The sequence below is a fragment of the Siphateles boraxobius genome, unplaced genomic scaffold, assembly GCF_051911475.1.
Source record: "Siphateles boraxobius isolate OS27281-9 unplaced genomic scaffold, OSU_SipBor_1 48, whole genome shotgun sequence".
In the NCBI taxonomy this organism is placed as follows: Eukaryota; Metazoa; Chordata; class Actinopteri; order Cypriniformes; family Leuciscidae; genus Siphateles; species Siphateles boraxobius.
The window spans coordinates 2,814,982-2,833,580 of NW_027509119.1; the positions used below are offsets into that span (position 1 = coordinate 2,814,982).

The following is an 18,599-nucleotide window of genomic DNA, read 5'->3' on the forward strand; positions in this document are numbered from 1 at the left end:
GGCAGGTAGCAGACGACACGAGATCCAGGGATCAGGCAGGAGAACAGAGGCAGGTAGCAGACGACACGAGATCCAGGGATCAGGCAGGAGAACAGAGGCAGGTAGCAGACGAAACGAGATCCAGGGATCAGGCAGGAGAACAGAGGCAGGTAGCAGACGATACGAGATCCAGGGATCAGGCAGGAGAACAGAGGCAGGTAGCAGACGACACGAGATCCAGGGATCAGGCAGGAGAACAGAGGCAGGTAGCAGACGAAACGAGATCCAGGGATCAGGCAGGAGAACAGAGGCAGGTAGCAGACGACACGAGATCCAGGGATCAGGCAGGAGAACAGAGGCAGGTAGCAGACGAAACGAGATCCAGGGATCAGGCAGGAGAACAGAGGCAGGTAGCAGACGACACGAGATCCAGGGATCAGGCAGGAGAACAGAGGCAGGTAGCAGACGAAACGAGATCCAGGGATCAGGCAGGAGAACAGAGGCAGGTAGCAGACGAAACGAGATCCAGGGATCAAGCAGGAGAACAGAGGCAGGTAGCAGACGAAACGAGATCCAGGGATCAGGCAGGAGAACCGAGGCAGGTAGCAGACGAAACGAGATCCAGGGATCAGGCAGGAGAACCGAGGCAGGTAGCAGACGAAACGAGATCCAGGGATCAGGCAGGAGAACAGAGGCAGGTAGCAGACGAAACGAGATCCAGGGATCAGGCAGGAGAACAGAGGCAAGTAGCAGACGAAACGAGATCCAGGGATCAGGCAGGAGAACAGAGGCAGGTAGCAGACGACACGAGATCCAGGGATCAGGCAGGAGAACAGAGGCAGGTAGCAGACGACACAAGATCCAGGGATCAGGCAGGAGAACAGAGGCAGGTAGCAGACGAAACGAGATCCAGGGATCAGGCAGGAGAACAGAGGCAGGTAGCAGACGAAACGAGATCCAGGGATCAGGCAGGAGAACAGAGGCAGGTAGCAGACGAAACGAGATCCAGGGATCAGGCAGGAGAACATAGGCAGGTAGCAGACGAAACGAGATCCAGGGATCAGGCAGGAGAACAGAGGCAGGTAGCAGACGAAACGAGATCCAGGGATCAGGCAGGAGAACAGAGGCAGGTAGCAGACGACACGAGATCCAGGGATCAGGCAGGAGAACAGAGGCAGGTAGCAGACGACACGAGATCCAGGGATCAGGCAGGAGAACAGAGGCAGGTAGCAGACGAAACGAGATCCAGGGATCAGGCAGGAGAACAGAGGCAGGTAGCAGACGAAACGAGATCCAGGGATCAGGCAGGAGAACAGAGGCAGGTACAGCAGCAGACAATCGAGGAGAGGATTCAGCAAGGCTCGTAAACACAGACAGGCAATCAAACTAGGAAACGCTCAAAAGCAGACTTGCAATCAAGACTAGATATCAGACTGGATTATAGACTAAGATACGCTAGGAACTGAACACAACAGTGAGTCATACCTTCATTCAAGACTTCGCAAAGGGTGATACAGACAGTGAGGTATAAATGTGTGTGGAGCTGCGTGTGGATCTAGATGCAGGTGTGAGAGTGATCAATGGAAACAGGTGTGTGCGTAATCAGTCCAGGGAAAAGCAGTTCAGAAGTGGAGTGCCCTCTCATGGCATTCGAGGGCAATCCAGCTGATCAACGTCACAATTACGAAAAGTAGCTTTAGAAAAAGAATATTTTAGTTGATTCAACATAGAATTTACTACACATAATCTTTTTGGCTTCAACAGCAATTATTTAATTGATTGCATGTGTTAACACTAATTTTGACAGCACTAATATATATATATATATATATATATATATATATATATATATATATATATATATATATATATGGTTTTATAATTTACAAAAAATATAGTATACATCTGTACACAATATTTTCTTGAATCTTACAGGCTCTTTTGAGCTGACATGGCAGGAGATAATGGTAGCCATAGAGAGCGGCCTTTTCATGTTCCCCATCAACATCCTCATCATTACTATCTTCAGACACATCAAACCACGCTTTCTTCTGAAGAAAGACAAGGCTGACTCCAAGAAAACTAAAGGAGATGCTGTGTCTATGAACACCATCATGAAGGTACTTAAAGCATAATAACTGCTCTCTCTCTCATAACTCTGCTCTCTTGAGTATGTATTGTATGCATTATGTGTGAATGTTCTGTTCTTACTCTTAGGAAACCATAGAACTGTTAAATCATCTCAGCAAAAGCCCAAAAAACAATCTGTCTGCCAAAGAGATACGACCTGAGACAAGTGGCGATCTTTTCTGGGCCCTGAATAAAGTGAATGACGTCCTTCAGATAATGCAAGGTTCCTTGATCAGTACTATACATTTAATTTCTATGTGCTATATTTAGCATTATGTTAGTATCATTTACATTTACTCTTGATACATATTACTCAAATCATATTACTGTTATTTTAGTATAATTGAGGTTCTATTATAGTTTTTATTCATATTTTAAATTAGTTTATTATTATGTAATGCCTCTCACTAATGTTAGTAACTTAGTACATTTTATTATTTTATCACTTTCATGGAAGTTAATGACTTGCGACGTGTTCTGAACACGTCAGGAGGAGACTTTGGGGCGTGGCTACAGTAGCAGACGAGGGTTTGGAGGCGTGGCTACAGTAGCAGACGGAGGGTCTGGGGCGTGGCTACAGTAGCAGACGGGGGTTTGGAGGCGTGGCTACAGTAGCAGTGGAGGGTTTGGAGGCGTGGCTACAGTAGCAGACGGAGGGTTTGGGGTGTGGCTACAGTAGCAGGCGGAGGGTTTGGAGGCGTGGCTACAGTAGCAGTGGAGGGTTTGGAGGTGTGGCTACAGTAGCAGGTGGAGGGTTTGGAGGTGTGGCTACAGTAGCAGGCGGAGGGTTTGGGGTGTGGCTACAGTAGCAGGCGGAGGGTTTGGAGGCGTGGCTACAGTAGCAGACGGAGGGTTCGGAGGCGTGGCTACAGTAGCAGACGAGGGTTCGGAGGCGTGGCTACAGTAGTAGTGGAGGGTTTGGGGTGTGGCCACAGTAGCAGTGGAGGGTTTGGAGGTGTGGCTACGGTAGCAGGCGGAGGGTTTGGGGTGTGGCTACAGTAGCAGGCGGAGGGTTTGGAGGCGTGGCTACAGTAGCAGACAGAGGGTTTGGGGTGTGGCTACAGTAGCAGGTGGAGGGTTTGGAGGCGTGGCTATAGTAGCAGACGGAGGGTTTGGGGTGTGGCTACAGTAGCAGGTGGAGGGTTTGGAGGTGTGGCTACAGTAGCAGGCGGAGGGTTTGGAGGCGTGGCTACAGTAGCAGGTGGAAGGTTTGGAGGCGTGGCTACAGTAGCAGGCGGAGGGTTTGGAGGCGAGTTAGCATTGCGTTGCTATGCGCTACAACAGACATTTAAATATATAACATCATAATGCACCTGTTCACAAAAACAAATGTATCAGTTTATAATGTTTAACAGCCTCAAACAGTTGTGGCGTGTATTCTACTTTTATCTGTTGAGACAAGCCTTCATAAGCACCCATAAAAGCAGTGTTTGTGATGTTTGAGTTGGGGAAGTGTTGCAAGGTTGTTTGAAAATATGTTTATTTTTGTAATTCCACTAGGTGTCACAAGTGTCACAGAAACTACATACTTTGCCTTTAAGTACTCTTTCATTAGAATTTTTTTTTTCAAATGTGCGTGTTTTATATTATACAGGGACTCATCATAGCTCTGTTGTGTGTTCCCATTCAGTGGAAAGTGTTGGTGACCCTCATTGGTCGTACTGCAGCCGCTTCGTGCTCTATTCGCTGAGCCACCTTTCTCACCTACTGGAGCATGTGGGAGAAAAGGGTTTCTTTCTTAATGAAGAGCTTCGGGAGGCTCGTGGAACGGTCAGTGTTCTGCTGAAGAAAGCTGAAATAGCATCTGTCCAGCTCACTCCCCAAAGGTCAGGACTGTCACCTCTCCAGCTTCTCCTATTGTAAATGTATTAAAAATGTACATCTCAAGAACTTTTAGGAAATGCTGTTAAAATCTGCACTTTTCTACTGGAAAAATACTTCATAAATGCACTGATATGTAGGGAAGCTTGTTTCCGCCGCAGAATAAAAAAATAAAAAAGGTAATTGCAAGTTTTTATCTAACAATTCAGACTTTTTTTTTAAGAAAAGGATTGATTGCTAAAAAGTCAGGATTGCTTGATATAAACTCGCAATTGCGAGTTATAAAGTCAGAATTGCGTGATATAAATATAAAGTCAGAATTGCGTGATATAAAGTCAGAATTGCGTGATATAAAGTCAGAATTGCGTGATATAAAGTCAGAATTGCGTGATATAAAGTCAGAATTGCGTGATATAAAGTCAGAATTGCGTGATATAAAGTCAGAATTGCGTGATATAAAGTCACAATTGCGTGATATAAAGTCACAATTGCGTGATATAAAGTCACAATTGCAAGTTATAAAGTCAGAATTGCGTGATATAAAGTCAGAATTGCGTGATATAAAGTCAGGATTGCGTGATATAAAGTCGCAATTGCGAGTTATAAAGTCAGAATTGCGTGATATAAATATAAAGTCAGAATTGCGTGATATAAAGTCAGAATTGCGTGATATAAAATCAGAATTGCGAGATATAAAATCAGAATTGCGTGATATAAAGTCAGGATTGCGTGATATAAATATAAAGTCAGAATTGCGTGATATAAAGTCAGAATTGCGTGATATAAAATCAGAATTGCGTGATATAAAGTCAGAATTGCGTGATATAAAGTCAGAATTGCGTGATATAAATATAAAGTCAGAATTGCGTGATATAAAGTCAGAATTGCGTGATATAAAATCAGAATTGCGTGATATAAAGTCAGAATTGCGTGATATAAAGTCAGAATTGCGTGATATAAAGTCACAATTGCAAGTTATAAAGTCAGAATTGCGTGATATAAAGTCACAATTGCAAGTTATAAAGTCAGAATTGCGTGATATAAAATCAGAATTGCGTGATATAAAATCAGAATTGCGTGATATAAAGTCAGAATTGCGTGATATGAAGTCAGAATTGCGTAATATAAAGTCAGAATTGCGTGATATAAAGTCAGAATTGAGAGATATAAAGTCAAAATTGTGTGATATAAAGTCAGAATTGCGTGATATAAAGTCAGAATTGCGTGATATAAATATAAAGTCAGAATTGCGTGATATAAAGTCAGAATTGCGTGATATAAAATCAGAATTGCGTGATATAAAGTCAGAATTGCGTGATATAAAGTCAGAATTGCGTGATATAAAGTCACAATTGCAAGTTATAAAGTCAGAATTACGTGATATAAAGTCACAATTGCAAGTTATAAAGTCAGAATTGCGTGATATAAAATCAGAATTGCGTGATATAAAATCAGAATTGCGTGATATAAAGTCAGAATTGCGTGATATGAAGTCAGAATTGCGTAATATAAAGTCAGAATTGCGTGATATAAAGTCAGAATTGAGAGATATAAAGTCAAAATTGTGTGATATAAAGTCAGAATTGCGTGATATAAAGTCAGAATTGCGTGATATAAAGTCAGAATTGCGTGATATAAAGTTGCAATTGCGAGAAATAAACTCGACTTTTTTCTCAGAATTGCATGTTTATATCACGCAATTCTGTAAACTTGCAATTGTAAGAAAAAAAGTCGCAAATATCTTTTAAAATGCTTTATTCTGTGGCGGAAACCAGCTTCCATAGATATATACCCTGTCATAGCCTAGATGTATTGGTACACTATTACAAATATATACGCAGTGGATGTTCTCGCTAGATTGCGTAAGATAGTTCTAAAATATTTCCAGGATGAATAATTTGTTCCCTTATACCTACGCATACGTACTTTATAGGAACACTATAATTACCGAAAGGTACACTGTAAATTCAGACTTAGCTGGCTGTAATCTAAAGCGTTACCGTTGTTTTTTTTGTGTGAATTTCGTTCCAGCCAACCAACTGTGCAAGTAGAGAAGAAGAAACAGGGATGGTGGTTGCCTTGGTGGTTTCTTTTTATTGGCTGGTTCCTGCTTTTTACCATAAGTGGTCTTTCCACCTTCTTTACCCTGCTTTATGGCTTCCAGTACGGAAGGGAGTCATCCATACAGTGGGTGATCACTCTTACATTATCACTTGTCCAGAGCATCTTCATCTTGCAACCCCTTAAGGTAAGAACCAGTGTGATTACTGGGGTCTTTTTCTCAGGAAAAATAATCTTGAGAGGCAGGAGACTTAAAGGAGTAGCTCACCCAAAAATCTACTATTCTTTACTGGAACACAAAAGAAACACAGAACAATGTTCATACAGCTGTTTTTTTTTTCTTCATATAGTGACCAAAGGCTGTCGAGCTCCAAAAAGGACAAAAAAGCCGATATACTCAGTCCTTTTTCGTTCTTCGCTTAGGGGTAAAAAGTAGTTTGAAACACATGACCAGTGGTTTACTGTTAGCAAACATCCAGACGCGAAATATGTAAATATGTGTTGAATACAATTCTATCAATAACAAAATAAACTCACAACAAAAAATGACAGCGGTGAGAAAACAGCCGTTAAGAAAGCATCTGGACCATCCGCTCTGCGATTCAGCTCTCTGGTAAAGTCACGTGACGTTTATTTAAACAGCATTTGATACAGTAGATTGCATTAGACCTTGTGTACGGTGGCCCAGTAGTGCACAACACAACGACATTTAAAAAGCAAACATAAGTTCACAACACAACGGAATTAACCCACAACACAACGAAATGAATCCATAACACAACGAAATGAATCCACAACACAACGGAAAATCCACAACACAACGGAAATGAGCCACAACACAACGGAAAATCCACAACACAACGGAAAATCCACAACACAACGGAAAATCTACAACACAACGGAAAATCTACAACACAACGAAATAAAGCCGCGACACAACGGAAATGCTCCTGACCACTAGTGGTCTCTCGGAGCGCTGTAAAGTTAGTTTTCCTAGCCATTGTTCAATAGAGTCAGTCAGCAGTCTAATATATCAATACCACAATTAGTTTTAAGTGTAACCATTGTATATCGATATAAAATATTACTTCAAAATAACCTACATGAATTATATCTGCGTATTTATACACGAGAATGCTTGGATGCGCTACCACAGCGCATGATCCCTAAGGGAACGTCTGCCAATTCCACCAAGTGGTTACACGTATAATTTATTATAATATAATTTGATAAATAAAAATAAAAACCATTTGGCGAATTGCAGAATTACAGGAAAGTAATGGCACAATTCTACCTGTAATAAGTCAGTCTGGTCACTATAGGAACCACACGCTTTGTGACATTTAATTTTTTTTTTTTTGATTTACAGTAGCCATAATGTTTTTATATATATAAAAAAAATATTGTACTGTGCATTCAGGGAGCTATTTCCACAATTTCACCTGTTGTAAGTCAGTCTGGTTAATAGGAACTACAACCGTTGAAACATGATAAAAGAAAAAAAAACTTTTACAGAAATCTCCTAAAATATAATTGTTTACTGTAAATACATGAAGGGTATTGGAAAAAAGCCACCTGTATTAAGTCAGTCTATCAAATACAATCAAGCTTTGGATTTTGAATAAATCCAAATGATATGTTTTAACAACTTGGAGGAATTGACAGACATTCCCTTAGGGATCATGCGCTGTGGTATCGCGTCAAAGCGTTCTATAAATATAAAAAATATAAATATGCAGCTATAATGCACGTAGGTGATTTTGAATGAATAAATGTCGATATGCAATGGTTAGCTATACATACTGTTAAAACTAATCGTGGTGTTGATATATTTTTATAGACTGCTGACTCTATTGAACAATGGCAAGGAAAACTAACTTTACAGCGCTCCGAGAGCCCTCTAGTGGTCGGAAGCATTTCCGTTGTGTCGCGGCTTTATTTCGTTGTGTTGTAGATTTTCCGTTGTGTTGTAGATTTTCCGTTGTGTTGTAGATTTTCCGTTGTGTTGTAGATTTTCCGTTGTGTTGTAGATTTTCCGTTGTGTTGTGGCTCATTTCCGTTGTGTTGTGGATTTTCCGTTGTGTTGTGGATTCATTTCGTTGTGTTTTGGATTAATTTTGTTGTGTTGTGGGTGAATTCCGTTGTGTTGTGAACTTATGTTTGCTTTTTAAATGTCGTTGTGTTGTGCACTACTGGGCCACCGTACTTGTGTCCACAAGAGCATTTTTTTCCGAGGCTTGAGCAATTTTTCCGAGTGTTTTCAGTGGGATTTTTTAAAATGGCAGCAGCGTGACGAGGCATGTGAAGAATGTTCAACTTTGGGTAAAACGCAGCACGCATCACTGTCACTTTTAACCCAGCCATCCAATCACAGTGGAGGAGGGGCGGGACAAATAAAACTAGAACCAGAGCAAGTACATTACACTGTGTCGACATAGAAACATCCAGCAACAAACTATTTGCAAAATTAAATACTAGTAACAGTTCTGCGGATTTTCCCAATTATAGCACAAATAGCATCTTGACTAAAAAAATATTTTTAAAAACCTGCACTGCCGAAGCGCTCTTGAGCGTTTTCAGAAGAGCGCTGGCGTTTAAAATAAAAAAATAAACATTAATTAATTGTCTGTCTCAAAACAACTTCAACTACTACTATAAAGCGTCTCTCCAGTGTGTTCGTGTTTTTACTCACGTCTGACCTCGACGAACTGAACAGAGGAAATGAACCGGAGAAGATTTACACCTCAAAGAAGGCGGAGCCTCACAGCCACACCTACCTATTACATCATCACCACACAGACCAATGGGAGTTCAGAGACATTTATTGTTTCATTTCAAACAAATTTAATTTGAAATGACGTCACACCAGTTTGTTCTTTGATTTCCCTTGAAGTATATCGGGGGCCTTATAATTAGTCTATGTAAAGTCTATGTCATTCGTCTCAAAACAAACATCAATATTTTTCGAAATTTGTAATTTATTGTAAATCTTCCTGTAAAGTAACTTAAGTAAGTAGTGAGTAAGAATGAATTTTAGAACTGAATATGAATAAGTACATTTATTTATTTATCATTTAGGTGCACTATTCCTTTAAGCAACAGTCTCTGTTTGCTCTCAATTTAATTTTATTTGGATGTCTAGGAGACACAACTGAGATTACTGTTCTCTTTCATAACTGTTATGGATGACAGGTGATATTTGTGGCGATCTTCTTTGCCATGATCCTGAGGCCAGTGGCTGTGGAAAACAACGAGGAGGTCGAGCTGCTCTTAAAGGGTGAGAACATGCACACGAAACAACTAAATAACCTTTTCTGAGCCAGTATCCCCACAGTATTACCATATTAATATGAATGCCTTGTTGCCATTTTACAGAGCAAAAGGAAAAATGTGAGGAATACTCTGGGAGATCGATTTCCTGATTATGTCGCGCCTCAAATTCAAATCGAGAAGGAAAATGCTTGGTTTGAGATGTCATCAAACTCACCCAATTTTATTTTAGATTTTGGTGTTGGGAACAGAAGATGCCATTTTCATAACTATGTAAATGATCGGTATCTCACTGTCTCTTGCAGTTTATAATCCATTTGTGTAGGCAGACTTTATTTTTAATGTTCGTATTTTAGTAAAATACCTATGTGTACATAACTTTGTATCAAAAAACAAACAAACGATTTAGTCTATACTGTTACGGTAACAATGGTCTTCAGTTCAACACACTCATCAAATCAAATCCAAAAACAAAATAATAAAATAGCAATAATGTCGTTTGAAAAATAACATATCTGTCAATATTGGGATTATTTAAAAAATGACTGTCTGAAAATATATGAATAGATCTACATGCTGGTGGTCAGTATCCTTCTAGACATTGTTTAAATTACTAGAAGTGCAGATTATCATAACACTCACATTTTGGTAATTAGTGCTGCTGTGTTTCTGCTGTAATTGTTGAGATTTTGCTTAGTGTCATCTCAGTCTGAGAGCTATATTACATAAAAAAACTGAATATTCACTATTATGTCTCAATTAACTCCATAAATACTCCATAAAATGTATTTTAGTATATCTTCAAATAAAACACTTATTTTCCAATGCATTTCAGTGTATCATTAAAAATATATTTGACATTCAATGTAGTTATGATTAATGGAATAGTTCAAAACGACTGCTGTAATTGCCTCTTTCGGGTGAAAGCAAAAACATGCTGTTTTCATGTGGTAATGTTTCTTTAAGACCCATCTGGGGTTTGACCCAACCCTTGCATTCTGTGTATTTGTAAATGCAAATGAGCTGCTGTTTCCCAGAAGTGGGCGGAGCCTTTACGGCTCATGCCTCAGATTCAGATACCAACAACAAACAAAATATCTGTTTGTTTTTGATGATCATCTCTGCTGCTGTTATGCTCATGTGGCATTGACTTCTGATATTCAGTTTTCTGAGCACGCACACACACACATATTACGACTAAAGACTATTTTAGGAGAATTAAATTAATGGTTTGGGAGAAAACTATTGTATTTTTTTTTCATGCAATCATAAATAATTATATCAAATGGAATATTTTCAAGACAAAGGCGATGGATTATTTAAAAATAACTGGTTTTATCAACTTAAATGAGTCCACTGGGTTTGACCAATGATTGAATAGCATTATACTGTAGACAAAAAAAAGAGAGGTTAATGCAAAAATAAACTAAATAATATTAAAAAATAAACTGGCAAATCAAGCGCATGGCTGATGATCGCCTCACTCAGATAATATTACAGATTAAAATGAAAGATAACACACATGGTATAGGGTATCAAGTAAAGTCTTAAATATTGATGTTTATTGTTAAGTTAAACTAAATTAGTTTAATTTTCTTCTCAAAACCGGCGTTCGTCCATTGACACTAATGCAGACATAAATCTGCATTGTTTATCCTTTTGATCTTTCATTAAAAAAAGACAAAAAATTCAAACCTTTCATTGAAGTAAAACAATTGTGTTTTTTTTATAATTGGCACCACTAGAAATTCTTGAGTAAAATATCTATGAAATATATTCCCATTCATATTTAAGTTTTTTTTAGCACACCATGTGACTAGGAGCATGAAAATGTCCTGCCATGTCTTCCTGCTTCACGAGTATAAATATGAGGAATCACAAAAGCCAAATTCCCTTAATCATCCAGCACAATGAGTAAAACCAAAGAATATAGTTCTGATGTGCAGCAAAAGATTTTTGAGCTTCACAAAATAGAAAGTAGCTGTAAGAAAATAGCTAAAGAATTGGAAATCCCCATTTGCACCATCAGGGTGTGAAAGAATAACCAGTGTGAGATAAGTTCCTAGACAACAACATATTGTAAGGAACCTGGGTCAGACTTTGGGGATATGTATTCAAAAATTAGTAATTTTTCAATTAATAATTATTCATACGGGTTTGACCTAGATAATCATACATGTTAAATCTCCCAAAAAGGGATAATACGTTGCCAATCTGTATGAACGACTGAATACAACGGATTTATAATCAATTATCCCACATATTGGCAAAAATAGATAAATTATATATATATCAATAATCAAATCATAACAAATTATAATTCAACATTCCTATACAAATTGTCCAGAATATATAGGTTCCCAGGATAACTTCTAAGGGAATTAATTCGTCATCGAATGAATCTGTTTGTCCAGCAAACTGATCATGCGATCTTCATCGACTCCTAGAGAAGTTACCCTTAAGGGACTCGCAGGAAAAGACGATCTTTCCGGCCGTGAAAGATAGCGTTCCTGTTTTGCAACAATACTATTTAAAGTATTCTACAATTTTAAAGCTTGTAGCTTTGGATCGTATACATTAAAGGGACTTGTATATGAGCATAGAGACAGAAGGCATGTGGATTTGTTCCGTGGGAGAGTCACGTGGTCTGCAGATGGTCTGGAGCGCGCACTTTCAAACGAACGTTTAGAGATCTTTGACGTAAATTACCAAAGAGACAATTCAGGCTAAGTTCCAGAGCCGGTCCGAGCCTTTTGGGGGCCCTAAGCAGAATTTGATTTGGGGGCCCCCTCCCACTACGCGAAGTCACCTGTGCTTGACGATTATTGACACAAATGTCACGCAATAATGATACATTATAAATGAATACAGTGAGGTTATGTATTAATACAAAATAAATAGTTAGATGCCTACTTAAAAAAATTTCAACTTTTACTTTACTCTTTTACTAACTCTTTGAAACTTCTTAAAACAAACTGTCTCAAAACATATAAAATAAATTATTTGCTAAAATAATGACAAAACTGAGAAATCAGAAACATAAGAGCAAGGGTTCAACAATGACAATTATTGTTAAAAAATGTAAACATATTTATCAGTTATTATTTCTCAACTGTCTAACTGTCCTCAAAATCTTTATTATGATTATTATTGTAACAGACTTTGTTGGATTGTACATGATAGAATCCAACAAAGTCTTTTACTACAGTATAATACCGGTAATGATGTCCTGGCGCTCATTGTATGTGTGTATGCAATCTATTTTTCCCCTCGGGGCTTGCCGTAGATAAGAATGGGTTTTTGGAGTTAGTGATCTGATGTGTGGTATAATAAAGTGGAGAAGAGTTCAAACTGCTATGTTTATTATTTATTCAAACTGCAACCCTTACACCTAGAAGGTTAAGTTCCCCTGCGGCTATTTTCTCCAACTTAAACCGATACCGTGACTATGCGCAGTTGCTCACGAATTGTCTATGCACTCGCGAGGTGTCTAGATTATGCGCATGACTTAAACGCTGGCAGACACAGCAGCATTTGTTGGCAGGTATATTGATCATGAAATCAGAATTTTCTTGTCTTGAATTATTCATTCATATTCATTCATTCATTTATGTCACTTGTTTAAGTCATCAAAAAAAAAAATATATATATATATATTTTAAACTCGATTGGGGGGCCCCTTGTGGACAGAGGGCCCCAAGCAGCCGCTTAGTTCGCTTATGCTTCTGGCCGGCCATGCTAAGTTCACTTACTCGTCTGAGGAAATTAACAAAGTAGAAAGGAAAAATGAAAATTAAACAAACAAAGGAAAAGATTACAAGAAGGGAGGAAGAGGAGAAGTAAGAGCGAGAGACTGATCTTGATCAGTCATTTAAAAGGGTGAAGATGTCACACCCTCTGGGGGTATGTGAGCCAATCCGAAGTCGTTCCTTTGGAGGGAGATTTTATGACTCTTTGCGTTCAGACAGCACATTTGAATCTGTAATTTCATTGGGTGTTTAAGAGAAAGAATCTTCAAGATTCTCTTAATACCCACAAAGTTAACAAAATGTAATGTAAATTAACAAATGGCGAACGAAGATTGGAATTTATAGAGTCCAAATATGGTTCACATATTTGTATGCAAAGTCTAAAACATTAACCCATTAGAGTTTACAAGAAAACAAAGGCCAAAACAACATCCGAAGGAAAATCATGAGATGTGAAAATTAGATACATGTTTATACATTTCTCAAGTGGTTTTATATACAGTATATATATATATATATGTATATATATATATATAATGTATAAGATTAACAGGGTTTATTTCTCCTCCTCAGGAGAATTAAGTGAGTGTCACATCTCTCAGAAATTCCCTTTTAGAGGTCGTAAAAATCCTTATCTATTGTAAATGGATCCTGTGAGTGTCCGAGTTCTGTGGTGTCAGCTTCGGGGGAAGTTAAACAGACCCTTGCTGGGAGAGTGAGTTTGCCGGACTACTAGACAAAACCAACAATCTTTGTGTGTGTGATTGGTCCAGATGCTGCTATACACTCACAGATCCCTCCATAGGACCTGGGCAATCGGAAGAACATAACAACATATCAAATACATCTCAGTAAAGTCTACTAAATTAGGAAATTAGTGAAAGTCCTTGGATATGTGTGTGTGTATGTTGTGTCCATTTGCGCATCTGGCATCTGGGGGGGGGGGGGGGGGGGGGGGGGGGGGGGCTTGGAGATAACGGTCTTCCTTGAGGTTGGCTCGCGAACAACCCGGAGTCGCGCGAGGATCTCTGTGGGGACTCATTACGCTGTAAAGGTGTCAAGAACTAATCTACCCTCCAGACTGGCTGGCGCTAATGGAAGATTTAGACTTGGAAGAGTCATAGGCTTGGGCTTAAGAAACCCTTCGTGAACATGTGTTTATTGTGTTCAGAAATAATGAATTCATGATTCTGCGCTAATACCCTACAATATAGTGTCGGCCCAGATCCGGCCCACTATTTTGCTGTCTGGGTTGGATCCCAAAATCGGTATGATAGAGAAAGATGAGATTTTGCTTCGTAAGGACCACTAAGCTTAGCTTTATGCATTAAAGGAGGGACTGAGCTGTGGACTAGAATATCATAGACATTTGATGTTGGGTCACTGAGCCAGTAAGTAAAAACCAAGCAACCACCCATAACACTTTAGCAATCACTTAGTTTAACCATCTAGCATTGTGGTGCAATATCATGGCTCAAGCATCACGCACTTTTTCTTCAAAAAAATAAATGAATATACAGTTATATAGTCAAACACCTTCAACATTTCTCACACTATCACAGTTTATTCGCTATAGTTTAGAAAATGGTAATAAAATATGACAAGAACTCAGAGTTCAAATCAGTTGATATTTCACTGGTTTTGTTCATCCTTCTATTAGACTGTCTCATAGTTGAATTATGATGAATATCTGTCAGCCGTTAAATTTAACTACACTCGAAAAAATTTACTTTTAAAATTTTCTTTGGCAAGTTTTTGCAAAACATTTTTTTAAGCAAATTTCACACGCATATTTTTTTCGAGTAAAATTCACATATGGAATTAAGTAAACTCTACTTAACTAAGTTAAGTGAAAGAACAAAGAAAATAAGTAATTTTAACTTGGTTAGTAAAAGGTTGAGTAATATCTATATAGTTGAAGTTTCCTTCGCAGTATATTTCACTCACACAAAATAACATTGAAACGTCCAAGTAATTAATACAATAGATGTTGAGTGAGACATCATATCTACAAAACAGAAATTATGCATTATATAAACGCAGAGACCACAATATTTGGTAGACAATACACAATCACGGTGTATGTCGCGCTTGATCGGCCCAAAGTCCGGGACCAGCACGGAAGGTCTCTGCATGTTACTGTCTTTTCTCATGCAAAGGGATTTTTGGTTAAATGCAATACATTTCTCATATGTATTAACTCGTTATTTCATCTGACTCCATAAATGAAAAGGGTTTTAATGATATCCGTGTACCATTAAATGTGAGCGAATGTTTTACTATTCTTTAAAACTCTAGAATGAAAATAGTGTCAAAGTCAATTAGAATAATCAAATATCACAATTTAATATGTCAGGTAAATGTATCATTACAATTTCATAATCAATTCAAAGGTAATCAATGATACCCTCAAAAATACCCGACAAGAATTATGTGAGTCAGAGAGACTCGACCTCACGGGCTGATCTGGATACAGAAAAAGAGCCACGAACTCTCACTGCATTTCATTATAAACCCAGACCTCATTTCAAATCTAAACATCGTTTACAGTGGAATTTTACCTGCAAGTAACCATTTGCTAGCAGTGGAAAATTTGCATTCAGTCAAATGGTCAGAAGGTGTTAACTCAACGACACACCCTCCAGTGTGGAAGATATTTCTAAACTTCTTAAGAACTTTATTACCTTTCAGTTTACTTCTTTGGGAATGAGAGATTTGTACCATTTCAAATAATACCAAACCTGTATAAAACACGATGATATTCATTCACATTAAACCATATTGATTCTTGTGTGAGTTTGGGAGATCTCACCACGAGTGGGGGTCGAGGGAAAGAGATGTAAATTAGAATGATTCTGAAGTGAGACTTGTGTCTCGAATGGTGGGCATGAGGGGGTCCAAATGGTAATTTCCTTGTAATTTACTAATGTCCACTCAGACAGGAGGCTTCTCCTACATTCTTACAATTTTTCAGTCTTACAACGGTAACATTTGATGGGTCGTTTTGTTTTTGAATGTGTCATTTTGAGTAGAAAATGTACACCCACTAGTAAAAAAAAATATCAAGAATTATATCTTGTGTCTGAATAATTTTTGGTTTGACTGTATACATATAATCACTTGATTCACCTGACATTTTAGGTGCTGTGAATACAGAGATGCTGTTTACTCTAGTCACTAAGGTCACATGTGGGCCCTGAAGCGCTGTGAAGCCGACAGGAACATGGGTTAGGGTTTATGTGTGTGTGTTTACTCCCTCCCAACTACAAATATGTAAATCAGTTCTTTGGAAAGATTGCTGTTGGCAAGGAGACAGTGAAGGTCAGTGTGAGACGCAGCCAGAAGTGCTTTCAAAATACAGCATGTTCCCCCCATTGTTTTACCTTTATGGCCTAGATTACATGGAGATATATTCTGCTAAAATAATTATATTCAAACCACCCGTGGCCTTAATTTTCTTTTTCTTTTTGGACGACAGTGGTAACGTCATAAAATAGCTTGTGGGGTGAAAGTCATCCACACACACTTCTTTTTTTGAGGCATGTTCTTTTCAGTGATACAAAAATAAACATCTTTAAAATAAAAAAATGGTTGCGTTATACTGGAAACTATGAGGACAGGATTCAAAGTGTTATATTCATTAAAAATTCATTTTCGGGGGAAAAGGGAGATACAGTTTTCTGTCAGCTGTGCTTTTATGTGAAGAATGGCACAAGCATGTTTAAAAGAGGTCTAATAGCGTCCAAACAGCCCAGACGTCTAGGCTAAAACAAGGCAAAAAACGTCTAATCCATAATCCAAGAATAGACTAGTCATCAATTTGATAACAAAGAAATGAAACGAGTGAAGAAATGAAACCAAACACCTTGATGATACATGATGAAATATCATACATCTCGCAAGTTATTTAGGCAAAAATGACATGTAACCAAATTCAAGGTTATTTTGTCTATAAGTGTGTTACTCATAGCCGGACTATATCGGGTCTAGTTAACCGAGACGGTGAAATGACGGCTATTGCTTGCTGGGATACGTTTGTGTCATATTTGTGTCAAAAAATAAATAAAAATTAAAAACATTTTTTTATATATATATATATTTCACCCAAACATCAGAAGCTAAGAACGTGAGAAATTAAATTTTGTTTAAAAATGCATTCTATTTTATGATCATTAAGATTTTTTATCCATTGAATTTTCATGTTATAAAGCAACACCCTCGCCAGATATATAGACATGATCACTACAGAATTTGAATACAATAAGGACATTACTAACTTGACACATTTTTTTTTCATGCTTACATTTAAGGACAGATGTGTGTGTTCTTGTGAGTGTGTGATCACAGGAACTGAATGTTCTTCGAGAGAACATGTTCCTCCTACAGCTGTCACATGGATTATTCTCCAGGCCATCAACTCACAGCTACACACTGAAATTAGATCAGGGGTTTTAGAAAATATCTACGTAACCTAAGTTGACAAATGTAACCCTTATAAATAGTATAGAGTTTAGCTTCATAATCAAACATGCTCGCCTTAGGCCCTGTTTACTCCTGGTATTAAGATGCGTTTTGGTCGATCGGATCACAAGTGATGACACTAAATACAGGTGTAAACAGGGTTTTAAAAAGACAAAAAGAGATAAAATAGACGGATTACAACGCCTGGTGTAAACAGGAATGTGTCTCTCGCCCACTTGTGATCCGATCGACCAAAACGCAGCCTTAGATCTTGAAGATCTTGATTAGCCTTTTCGATTCTGTTTTATTACAGTTAAAGCTAAACTTTGCTAGACAAGAATTAAATCAATCTAAAGCTTGACTCTCTTTATTTTCTTAAAGCATCTTATTGGTCTTCTTGTGAGAATGAACCTCATTGGTTCTTTCTGAAGCTCAAGCATGATGCGTAACACGAGAATGAGCCTCATTGGTTCTTGCAGAAGCTCAAACGTGATGCGTAACACGAGAATGAACCTCATTGGTTCTTGCAGACGCTCAAACGTGATGTGTAACACGAGAATGAACCTCATTGGTTCTTGCTGAAGCTCAAACATGATGCGTAACACGAGAATGAACCTCATTGGTTCTTGCTGAAGCTCAAACATGATGCGTAACACGAGAATGAACCTCATTGGTTCTTGCAGACGCTCAAACGTGATGCGTAACACGAGAATTAACCTCATTGGTTCTGGCTGAAGCTCAAACATGATGCGTAACACGAGAATGAACCTCATTGGTTCTTGTTGAAGCTCAAACGTGATGCGTAACACGAGAATGAACCCCATTGGTTCTTGCAGACCCTCAAATGTGATGCGTAACACGAGAATGAACCTCATTGGTTCTTTCTGAAGCTCAAACATGATGCGTAACACGAGAATGAACCTCATTGGTTCATGCAGAAGCTCAAACATGATGCGTAACACGAGAATGAACCTCATTGGTTCTTTCTGGAGCTCAGACATGATGCGTAACACGAGAATGAACCTCATTGGTTCTTGCTGAAGCTCAAACATGATGTGTAACACGAGAATGAACCTCATTGGTTCTTGCTGAAGCTCAAACGTGATGCGTAGCACGAGAATGAACCTC

The 18,599-nt window shown here is 38.4% G+C and overlaps 1 protein-coding gene across 1 annotated transcript in view; it reads left to right on the plus strand.

The window, feature by feature from the left end:
• The window catches only part of pkd1l3 (polycystic kidney disease 1-like 3), a 31,786-nt gene extending 21,696 nt beyond the window's left edge, over positions 1 to 10,090 (plus strand). Inside the window, exons 16-21 of the mRNA XM_077201589.1 lie at positions 1,915 to 2,099; positions 2,197 to 2,332; positions 3,740 to 3,935; positions 5,962 to 6,178; positions 9,184 to 9,268; positions 9,367 to 10,090. Of these exons, the coding sequence (XP_077057704.1) occupies positions 1,915 to 2,099; positions 2,197 to 2,332; positions 3,740 to 3,935; positions 5,962 to 6,178; positions 9,184 to 9,268; positions 9,367 to 9,413 (866 nt within the window). The 3' untranslated portion in view covers positions 9,414 to 10,090. The remainder of the gene's footprint in view (positions 1 to 1,914; positions 2,100 to 2,196; positions 2,333 to 3,739; positions 3,936 to 5,961; positions 6,179 to 9,183; positions 9,269 to 9,366) is intronic.
• Positions 10,091 to 18,599: the final 8,509 nt, after the last annotated feature.